Source organism: Fukomys damarensis, unplaced genomic scaffold (genome assembly GCF_012274545.1).
Source record: "Fukomys damarensis isolate Sample0158 unplaced genomic scaffold, DMR_v1.0_HiC HiC_scaffold_13, whole genome shotgun sequence".
Classification (NCBI taxonomy): domain Eukaryota; kingdom Metazoa; phylum Chordata; class Mammalia; order Rodentia; family Bathyergidae; genus Fukomys; species Fukomys damarensis.
In genome coordinates this window covers 8,502,077-8,513,156 of record NW_022900925.1, presented here as the reverse complement: position 1 = coordinate 8,513,156, position 11,080 = coordinate 8,502,077, and the positions used below count along the sequence as shown (strand labels likewise).

Below are 11,080 nucleotides of genomic sequence, written 5' to 3'. Positions count from 1 at the left end.
CAGGTTTTATTCTTTCCAAGTATCTCAGCAACTCCTGCCAACTTCTCAGGAGAACCTCTCCTTGGAGGGGCCCTTTCTTGGCGGGCTGCTCCCCGTCAGTGTTAGTGTGTGCATGTAAGTGTGCATATTCGCCATCAAGCATACTCCCACTGGGTGGGCTCAGACAGCAGAGTGCATCCTGGCTGAGTTACCTGCCCTGTCGCACATTTGCATGGAGGCCCCAGCTTTAGAGCCGTCCCCCAAGGCCTGGCCTTGACAAGCGCTTTCCAGCTGTCTGCTTTCCTTCCCTCTCTCCCTCCTCAGTCTGTATCATCCTTCCACCCCTGGAGGGAAGGCTTTGCTCTCTGGCCCCAACTCGCCTGTTCACGTTTGCACAGTCTCCCTCCTCATCTCGTACAGCTGCTCACACACACGCATACGCACCCCACATACAGTCTAGGACAGCAATGCATGTCCAAGAAGTCTCTACCCCAGCCATAGCCACCACACACTTTCACCGAGCGCCTGGTGTTCGCCTTACTCTGTTTAGCGTGCCATAATTACAGATTAGCATGACACAGGATTGGTCCTCAGGGAGCTCAAGTCTAGGAGGGGAGACCGACACACAAACAAAAGCCACAAAGGGTGGGCATGTGCAGGGCATGGTCTCTCCTTTGTAGGAGCTCAGGAAGGAAGGCTTCCTGGGGGAAGGAGCTGAGCAGTGGTAACTGCCGGGCAAATCAGGGATACCAGGCAGAGCGGGGGAGTCTCCCTGCACAGAAACTAGATACAGGCTGGTGAGATGGGAGAAAGGTAGGGTAGTGGGCACAAGATGGTTGCCATCAGAGAGGCTGGAGAGAGAGGACAGTGCTGGCCTCCTAGCCACATCCAGATGCACCACTCTGATCCTCAAGAGTAACTCCTGTCCCCCGCTGGCCATCTCAAATTGCCTGGGTGCTGCTGCCCATCTCTTCCTTTTCCTGGGGATTCAGGCAGCACAGGGAAGACAGCTGCCATTCTGAAAGGTGAGATCATCTCACTTGCCAGTTCTTGGAAAAATGATTCGTTCCCAGAAATGTTTATTAGTCACCCCTTTTGTTGAAAGACATTTTGGCACCACCAGATGGAAAAATCAGAATGCTTTTTACCAGATGATCTGTCTCGAGTATTCCTCCTGAGATCCCACTGGGATGATTCTGGGGGACGCAACTCAAGGGGAAGTGCTGTTGGCATCTGTGGGGAGATGCTGGGTCCATCAGGCCCTGTGTGTCTGTGTGTGCTGGTGTGCATCCTGAGGGATCCTGTAGCCAAGCAGCCTGGTACCTTGGCAGAGTTTTGATTTCTCTCAGCACCCCACCGCCACCCCGAGCACCCTGACACCTCCAGAGGCAGGAGGAAACCAAGAGAAGCCACTGAGCTGGTGCCGTTTCCTTCCCCTGCAGGCCCTGGACTGGGTACTCCTCAGGTCTCCTCTCATCCTTTCTTAATCCTCAAGGACACCGTGGGAGGGAGGGATTTTTAAAATTCCTGTCAGCAGGACACAGACTCAACCAGGTAAAATGACAGTCGGTAAGATCAAGTGCTCTTTAATCCCAGGGCCTGACATCTGTCTTTTCCCCTTGCTCCCCGGGCCCCACCAGGAATGGGCACAGTAGTCCCTGAGAAGCTTCCAGAACTGGTACCTTCACAGGACCCTGGCACGGGGCTCCTGCTCGTACTGAGAGGCATCTCTCTCTGCCAGCATCTTCATGGCAGTCCAGCAGGCACAGTCCCTGCAGCGTGGGGAATGCCTGAGATGACAGAGTGGAGGCCATGGATGTTGGTGATGGTGGCGGAGGTGGGATTGGCATGACCATTCTTCCAGTGGCAGCCTGGCCAGACGGTGGGAGGTTGTAAGAAGACCCACAGTGATGGGTGGGGCACCCAGCAGCAGTGGAGGTGGTGTGGATTACAGGGCGTGGCAGCAGTGGCGATGCCACAATGGTGCCAGTGGAGACAGTGGACAGAGCCCAGTCCTTGCTCAGCTTTCATCCAGTGGTTCAGACTGGGCATAAGATGATGGGAGAGACAAGAGCGTCTCACGACTGACAAGGCCCAAGGACAGGAGGCCTCCTCAGATGGTGGGCTCTTTTTCTCTCTCTCTCTCTCTTGAGCACCCTTCCCTTCCCCCTTGCTGACCTTGGGGTCAGTAGCTACTCCCAGGCTGGCTGGCTCCTTTCAGATACAGAGAACTGGATAGGTCATCAGCCCTGACACAGAGGTGACATTACTCCATCTATGGCAGAGTGGCTTGGTGGGCTTGGATGTGGGCATGGACACTAGGTGTGCACTGGGAGGCTGTCCCCCAAAGGCAGGGCACGGAAGCTCTACTGAGCCTCATCCCTGGGCACAGCAAACAGGACGCTAGCAGCATGTGGCATGGTGTTGCAGAGGCTCGTGACCCCTCCCTGGGGTCGCCAGCCTCCTGGGGATCCTCCGATTTCCCCAGCAGATGTGACCTTCCCCCCAAGAGTGCCAGCCCCATATGGAGTCCAGATGTGGATCTGGGTCTGAGTCAGCCTGAGGTTGTGGAATGCGGGTGACCACTAGGTTGGACAGGGAGGGCCAGTCAGCCTCAGGGACAGCTGGACAGAAAAGCCCCTGTCCCAAAGGCGCATCCCTCCCTTGAGAGCCTGGCTGGGTGCTGCACGGAGGAGGGGTGGGGAGGGGGTTGAGGGCTGACTATAGGCCTTCCTGGCACTGCAAGTGGCTGTGCCCACAGATGGGGGCCCCGAGCCTGCTCACCCCGCTGGCGCAGATGGGAGAGGCTTGCTGAGGTCTGGGCAGCCCCTGACCCACTCCCTGGCCTTTCCTCATGATCTTTCTCTCTTCTCTCGAACATCCTGCTTGTGGAAAGGAGGGCTGGCTAGGGACAGTTCGCGGTGACCACAGAGGCCGTCTGGTGAATAGTGACTTCCCATAGGACAGGTGGGGACACAGCCATGCTGAGCCTGTTCTGAGGCTTCTTTCCCCAAGACCCTTCCTGGTCGTCGTCACATGCCCAGTGGTGCTGGGCTTCAGCCCTGAGTGGTAAAGAGGGCTCAGGCCCCGGGCCCCCCAGGGCTGGTACATGGTGCTGGCTCATCGTTCTTTGGCTCCCCCTTTTTTAGGTACCCTGGTGAAAGCAAGTTTTAAGGGTAGTTTGACTTTTAGGAGCGGAGCGGTGTTTAGAGCCAAGTCCCGTGCAGAGCTCATGTGTCCTTGGGGTGGTTCCCAAGGGCCAGCCCAGCAGCTGGAGGAGGGGAACACTGTCTGCTTCCCTGTAGCTCTGAGCCGCTCTGTCATTTGAGGGGTTCTTGGATGCACCTCTATCCCTCAGTGGAGAGGGTTTAAATCTGTACCCCTGCAGGGCCTCTGGCTGGAAACAACTCCTCACTAGGCTTTCTTGGGGCCCTGGCAGGTAGGGCCTCAGGGGGACGGCCTTGACCAAGGCCCCGCCTGGGAGACACACCCTCTCCTATGTTTTCTTCTCCCGGAGGCGGGCCCCATTGCTGCCAAGGGGACTGCCCACTGCCCACTCTCCCACTGGGAGGTTCTCGATGATGCACCCAGCAGACCCCCACTTGCTGCTGTCCTTCATGGACAGAGCTTGGTTGGGCCACCCCACCAGCCTGGGCTAGGAGGCAGGAATGGGCGGTTCTGCAGCTCCGCAAGCCATGTCAGCTTCAGGGACCAGAGGAGCCCTGGACCCATGGCCTGTCCCCTCTGAGTGCACTCTGGGAGCTCTGTCCGTGCTGGTGCTGTTCCTCCTAAGGCCCCACAAGAACACCCTGTGTCATGCGGGGCCAGGGCTGATCCAGCCACCAGGGAAAGGGGAAAGGGAAGAGCTCTGGGCTAGGAGGTGGCCAGGCTGTTTCGGTTTCTCCTCATAGGGGAGAAGGAAGTGGCCCTCAATCCCCAGCCCCTAACCCTGGGCAGCAGGCTCTCTGATGGGTCGCTGCAGGGGAGGGCCCAGCCCCTGTGATGAGGATGTCTCATCTGGGCCCAGAGAGGCCCTGGGTCTTTGCTCTGACTTGAGCCTCCTGAAAAGCAGGGTGGCCAGTTTGCCTGATCTTTCCAGCTCGTGAGCCTGTGGGTACAGTCGAGTAGGCCTGATCAGACTGCCCACCTCTCAGGGAACTGGGTTGATACCTTAGCCTGAGTCTAGCTGATTCTCAAACCTCCTGATGTCCCCTCTTCCAGGGGTCCCAGGCACCTGGCCTTTCTCCCCTCCCAAGCACCAGGAGCTAACAGAGGAAAGTGAGGCAGTACCCACCTAACTGTTGGTTCACAGAGAGGGGGTCATGTTGGCACAAGGATCGGGGCCTTGTGCTTGCACAGCAGGCGGAGGAACCACTGAGCTAAATCCCTGACCCCTGTACTTCCTTGGTTGAGGGAAAGCCCTCCTTTAGCCCTAAGTTGGGTGTGCCCATCTTACCCCAGCTCTAGGCAGGGCCTTGGGCATGTGGAGGGAGGCAGCAGCAGCCAGGAGTCTCGAGGCTGGAGCTGGCCACAACCACCTTCCTTTTCATTGCTGAGAAATTAGGCTGCGCTGTGACCCCAGCCTTGGGTGTGGTGCCTCCTCTCCTGCAGTACCCAACAGGGATACCATGCTTATCTGGGCAAATGAGCACCCCTGGGTAGGAAGCTTGGCTGGCCTGGGAAGCATGCGGTCAGAGGTACATCTTGGGAAGCGGCTGTGGTTCATGACACACTTTGTGTAGCAGGAGATTTACGGGGCTGTGTGGTTTGAATGGTTTCTGTGTGGTTAACACGCACCCTCATTTGTTCTGGCTGCTGCCTCAGAGACAGATGGGTGACAAGCTTTCCCTAGCTGGACTGGTCCAGCAGGAGGGTGCGGGAGGGGTAGGGAGCCAGGGGTCAGCCACCCAAGCCTCCCTGGGAAGGGGAGTTTTGGGGAGGCCCTGGGGGCCCACCGTGAGAAGCCCATAAATTAGGAGACCTCCAGAGACAGGGAGCTTTTCTGCTGAGGTGTAGCACCATGTGTTTAGGCCTAGCTGGGGACAGGGGACTGGCCAGCAGACCCGGGGTCTTGGCTATTCCCCCAGAGTCATCCCAGCAGGTGGCTTATCATACACCAGACCTTTTCTCAAGGCAGTTCCCAGCAGGCACAAAACAAACTGCATCAGTGTTCTGCTGGCCAGACAGCTTTCCTAGAACCTGGCTCAGGTGGGGAGCTTTGATCTCAGCAGGAGGCCCCCCAAGTCTTAATGCAAAGGTATCAGTCCATCTGAGCAGAACAACATTCCCTAACATCCTGGGGTGGTGGCAGTGCTAGGTTTCCAGAAGGTCCAGAGCTCACAGGACCTGAAGGCCCCCAGGCCAGGGCCAGGGCCAGGGTCAGAGCTGGTAAGAGAGGGAAGTGGGTTTTGAGTGAGCTGGGTTCTGGGCAGAGGTCAGGACCACCTTGGGACAGCAAGTCTGGAACAATCTGCCTTTCAGTTTGCCTTTGAAGATTTGGTAATTTCCCCGGTGTTGAGACTCTGGGGAGGTGGAGGCCCCCTGGGAAGGGAAGCCAGATGCCTGCTCCTTTGGGAAGACATGCTGCTGCCTCACATTGCAGCCAGTGCAGCAAGCAGCAGGTCCAAGAGGAACATGTCTCAAGGCTCCTAGCCTGCCTCCTAGCCTCCTGTCCCTTGGCCAGAACCAGCACGGGCCACCCTCAACAAATCTGCTCCTGTGGGCTCTGACTTTGGCTTCCTCACTCTGGGACCTATAGCAAGGCCTCTGCCAAGGCAGAAGGCTCCAATTAGGGCCAGAGACGTCCGTCCTCGGGGCTTGCCTTGCCCTGGTGGCTGAGCATTCCTTCTGTGACAGCCCTTCCTGTAAACCCTAGAATTGCTGGGCATAGGGCAGTTGCAAGGTTTGGCAGCTGATACAGGAAAGGGGAGTTGACTATAATGATGTGAGGAGGCATCTGAGAAACAAAAGCTTGGAGACAGAGCCTAGCCAGAGCCCTAGACCTGGGATCCTGGAGGCCACCTCCTGAGCTCTTGGGAGGCTGTGATACTCTCCATGCTTTGTCCTGGGGCTTTGCTCAATCTGTCAGCCTTGAAGGTTCCAGGTTCCTGATTTTGTTTACACCAAGAACATTCTCTGGTTCAGAGCCTGAGGGACAAGCACCCTACCTTGCTTGCGGGAATCACTCATGCTGGGCCCTCATTTTCTGAGCAAGGACTCAGAGGAAGGGAGGATGGGTTTGCAGTGCAGACCCCGAGGTGGAGCCACTTCTCACTTAGGGTGGGCCAGAAGCACCAGCAACTGCCTTGTTGACGCCTGTGTCCGTTTCAGATAAGGGCCACTCTGCCTCCAGACTGGGACCTTCCTCCTTTTGACTAGCAGTCTCAAATGCAAGGGACCTCTCATCTCCCAGGTCTGACTTTCCAGTTTGTCCTTCTGAATCCAGTTGGGGATCCTCATCAGAGCCCATGTTTTGGCCTTACCGAAGATGTTTAGGATGTTAGCATAAAGATAGGGAGGATTTAGGTATCCTAAGGGCTGAGGCCTGGGTTGAGTTGCTTTGGATTTTTTTTTTAAGTTCTTTTTTATTTTTTTCATTGCAAAAATAATACATGTTCATTGTAAAAATATAAGCAAGAAATATACCTATAAACTTACAAACCAAAAGGTGCCATTAATATATCAGTACTGATGTGCATGCAGGTATGATCTCTGACACATTTAGTAGGCAGTGGGGTATGTTAGCAGAGAGTCAGTCCTTAGTAACGCCACCTTAGGCTGTCTGCAGAGCTGGGCTGAGAGAGGGGCCACAGCTGCTCGAGACAGATGCCATGTTTTGTATGAAATCATACAGTTTCACGATTTTCAACTTCCTTTTCTTAAGGTTGCAATCTATTGTAACCATCTTTAAAAGTAAATTTGTTTTTAATTGGTACTGGGGGGATCAAACCCAGGACCTTGTGCTTGCAAGGCAGGCAGCAGAACCGCTGAGCTAAATCCACAGCCCTGAGTTGCTTTAGATCGGGTGTGTCTTCGTCTATTCTGTATGTTATAACAGGACACTTTAGACTGGGTAATTCGTAAGCCACAGAAACATATCGCTTATAGTTTCAGACAGAGGGAAGTCCAAGAGCGAGGTGCCTGGAGATTGTCTGCTGAGGGCTCATCTCTACCTCACAGATGTCACCTTGTTGCCATGGCCTCACATGATGAGAAGGCCAAACGGCAACAATCGTGTTTGTGGGGTGGATCCCTTCTGACTTGGTCACATCCCAAAGACTCACCTTTTAGTCCTTCCTCACTGTGTATTAGCTTCCTACATAGGACACCAGGAGGGACACAGAAGAGCAGCGTCCTTGGGGGCCATGGTCCTAGGAAGGGGCAGTGCTTCCTACAGCTCACGCTGCTCAGTGCCCCTGCTTGAGGACCTAACAGGCACATCTGGGTTGGTGGGTCCCCTGAGTGGCGTGTAGTCCAGAGACCTTTGGCATTCCCTGTTCAGAGCCAGCAGCAGTGAGAGGAGGCGATGTCCCTGTGGTGTGCCACTCGCTGCCAGAGAGCACATTTCCTGAGCCGGAGCAGGTCTGCTCGAGGTCACTGGTGAAATGTGTACCGTGCATATTTTCAGCTCTATGCGCACTGCAGGGACCTGGCATGTGTGCCGCGTGTGTAGCTTCATACTTGGTGGGCTGTGTAATGCGTGGAGGTGTTGCCAAGGGCAGCGGAAATGTGGAGTTTTTCCAGCATAATCACATGAATCCTTGAACTACCCTCCTCCAGGCTCCTGGACTCTCTCTCACCCTATGGCCAGGATGCTCCCACCTTGGGAGTTATTAGAGCCAGCGGGGTGTGGTAGCCGGCTGCTTTGTCCCAACCGACCAGTGTCCATTGCTTTGTTAAGCCAGCGGGGTGGTAGCCGGCTGCTTTGTCCCAACCGACCAGTGTCCATTGCTTTGTTCCTGTGGATTCTTGAAGACAGAGGTGTCTAGGGGGTCTTCAGTGCTTCATCCTCGGCAGGTCCCTTCAGGCTGTGGGGGGAGGGGCTGCTTCTCGTGCCCTGTGGGTTTTGTGAGGCATTCACTGAGGGGAGAGAAGCCTGGGGTGAGGGTAGACTTCTGCCATGAAGGGCTGTGTTCTGGTGGGTCCCCTGGGGCATTAGTCTGAGGCTAGGCCTTTTCCAGCCAGCCTTTACTTTGACCAGCTCAGCCAAGTTGAAAGATCCCAGCAGCATGCCCTCCAAGCTGCCTCAAGTCCAGTTTCTCGAGCTGCCAGACAAGGTACCATAGGCTGTGCGACATCAAAAATCAAAATTTATTTTTTCACAGTTGTGGGGCCTCGCGGTCTGAAATCAAGGCGTAGACCTGGTTTCATGCACAACCTCACACCTTGGCTTGTAGATAGGTTCTCCTCTGTGTTTTCAAGTGGTTGTCCTGGATGTCTGTGTCCTAATCTCCTTTTTATAAGGGCACCAGCCGGATTGGATGAGGGCCCTCTCTCAGGACCTCATCATTACTTCAATACAGTCACTCTCTAAAGTACAGGTTAGGGCCTCAGTGAGTGAATGTGGTGTGTGGGGGTGGGGGTTCAGCCCACAGCACCAATCAGTGCTCAGGGCTGGGATCAAAGCTGCATCTTCCAGGGGCCCCAGACAGCGGTGGCTCCACAGCAGCCTGGGGAGGCTGGCCCACCTCTGCTGGCTGGACCAGAGGTCTGAGGTGCCATGTAGGGGAATGGCCGTGGCCTGAGGGAGGCCCATCCTGTGTTCAGCTCAGTCTTGGGGAGAGGAAATGGGCTCTCAGCGATACCCTGAGAGTGGCTCCCCCACTGCACTGCTGAAGGGCACTCAGTTGCTACGGTGACCTCCTTCTGCACAGTCAAATACACACAGCCCAGCCACTTCTCTGGACTGGAGGGCTCCCTGCCCCCACCCCTCAGAGTTCACACTGAGTGTTGAGTCCCTTAGTGACAAAAACATGGAAACGGTTGCCATGGCAGCCATTCTTTGGTGCTCTCAGACTGGAGTGCAAAGTTCAGGATGCCCAGGAATAGCTGAAATGAAAATATGGGAAAGTCTGCCCCATCCCTTCCTTAGGAGGATGGTTTGACTGTGTTGAGTGCACCCTGGGACCCTACAGTCTCTGCCCCTCCTGTCACCCTGGGCCAGTGCGGATGCAGGAGGGGATGGGGTGGTCCCCTGGAAGTGAAGCTGGCAGAGTGGCCCCTAGAGACAAGCCACCGGGCTGGGGGTGTGACTCAGTGGTAGAACACTTGCCTAGCACATGCAAGGCCCTGGGTTCCATCCCTAGCACCGCATAGTTCAGGGAGAGAGAAGCCAGACAGTGCAGGAGGGCAGGCAGGGCTCTAGTTGGGCCCATGCCTAGGGCTGTACGTGGGGGTGTGATGGCTGCCTGAGCCACTGAGCCCGCCTGTGTCTGTTTCTTAAAGCTGCTTCCTTCCTGTTTCTCAGGGGGGTTCAGTTGTACTTGGTGTCGAGGGGAATCCTCAGGTCCACAGGGCACTGCTCTGCTCAGTGGGATGAAGGGTACGGGGTGTGGCGGGTGACTCAGCAAGGCAGGCCCCTCTGACAGTGAGGATGTGAGCGGAGGTGAGTGCACTGAGGCATTTTCCAAGAACCCACAGCACTAGTGGAAGCCGTTTCCCAGGTAGGCCCTATGAGGCTCTGGTGACCTCACTGAAGGGCTTGGGAAACCAATGTAACACACACGATTCATAGATTAAGTCCTGAAAAGTTCTGCAGGAGTTGATTTTGGTCAGATAGGTTTGTGAAGCACTAGGTTAAACAAAGTCCCCACCCCTTTTTTAAGCATTTCCTCATTTTTAGAACGCCCGTCTGTCCTGCAGAGATACAGTAGTGTCTGTTACTGTGCACTGGATCCTCCACGGCTGACGGGTCAGCAGCATCAGCACCCAGACAGTGTGTGAGAAATGGATGCTCTGGGCCCGCCATAGTTACACTGAATCAGAAACCCTGGGGTGGCCCCACGGTGTGTTTGCAGAAGCCTCCGGGGGATTCTGAGGAATGCTTCAGTTTGGGCCAGGAAGATGCTGACAGGGAATCAGGACAAGGTGGCGTGGGGAACCTGGGAGGCTCAGAGCGAGGCAGCCTGGCAGGGACCTGACAGTTCAGGTGTGTGGGGCAGGAGGAACAAGGATCTGGGACTTCAGAAGAGGCACTGGGGCCTCCCTGAAGGCAAGTTGTCCTTCACACGTGGGTACTGACCGTAGGTCAAGATCAGGCCTGAGTGTCTGTGTCACGAGGCTCGGTGTCCAGTGAAGGATTTGGGAGGTGCAGACATCAAGGAGGGTCCCTTCTGCAGCCTGTGAGAAGTGGCCAGCACTGCTGTCTTGGCACCTGCCTTGGGGGTGGGAAGGTGGTCATTTCTGTAGGTTTCCCCAGGCCTCAATGGACAGTGGATCTTTAAAAAGCCAAAAGGCAGCCTGTTTGAAAAGGAGTGTTGGGTGGCATCTTCAAAATAAGCAGAAGGTGGGGCTTCTTATCCTGGCCTTGGCCCAGGTCTCAGCAGGGGTGGCTCCGAATTACCCTTGTTCCTATTCACCTCCTGCCTCTTGGGTACCTTCAGCAGTCACTGCCTGCTCCGGTATCCTTTTCCTTTGCCCCAGGCCCTCAAGAGAGGGAGGAGCAGGGTAGGGCCCACCTGGCCCCTGGGGCTGGGGGCCTACCTGCTGGCCTGTGCTTCCTTGCAGCCGTCCAGATCCACATTCTGAAGGCAGACAAGGCAGGGGACTGGTGGAAGTTCACGGTCAACATCATCTCCGTGTACAAGCAGGGCACAAGCCGCATCCGCCGAGGTGACCAGAGCTTGTGGATCCGCTCCCGTGATATCGCCTGCAAGTGCCCCAAAATCAAGCCCCTCAAGAAGTACCTGCTGCTGGGCAACGCTGAGGACTCGCCTGACCAGAGTGGCATCGTGGCAGATAAGAGCAGCCTGGTGATCCAGTGGCGGGACACGTGGGCACGGCGGCTGCGCAAATTCCAGCAGCGGGAGAAAAAGGGCAAGTGCAAGAAGGCCTAGCGTGGCGCAGCAGGGCGCCACGGCCGGGTGAGCGCGAGCAGGCGGCC

The 11,080-nt window shown here is 56.0% G+C and overlaps 1 protein-coding gene across 1 annotated transcript in view; it reads left to right on the top strand.

Annotated features, from left to right (window-relative positions):
• Positions 1-11,074, top strand: part of Ntn1 (netrin 1) — a 197,874-nt gene extending 186,800 nt beyond the window's left edge. The window contains exon 11 of the mRNA XM_010615024.1: positions 10,705-11,074. Within this exon, the coding sequence (XP_010613326.1) occupies positions 10,705-11,033 (329 nt within the window). The 3' untranslated portion in view covers positions 11,034-11,074. The remainder of the gene's footprint in view (positions 1-10,704) is intronic.
• Positions 11,075-11,080: the final 6 nt, after the last annotated feature.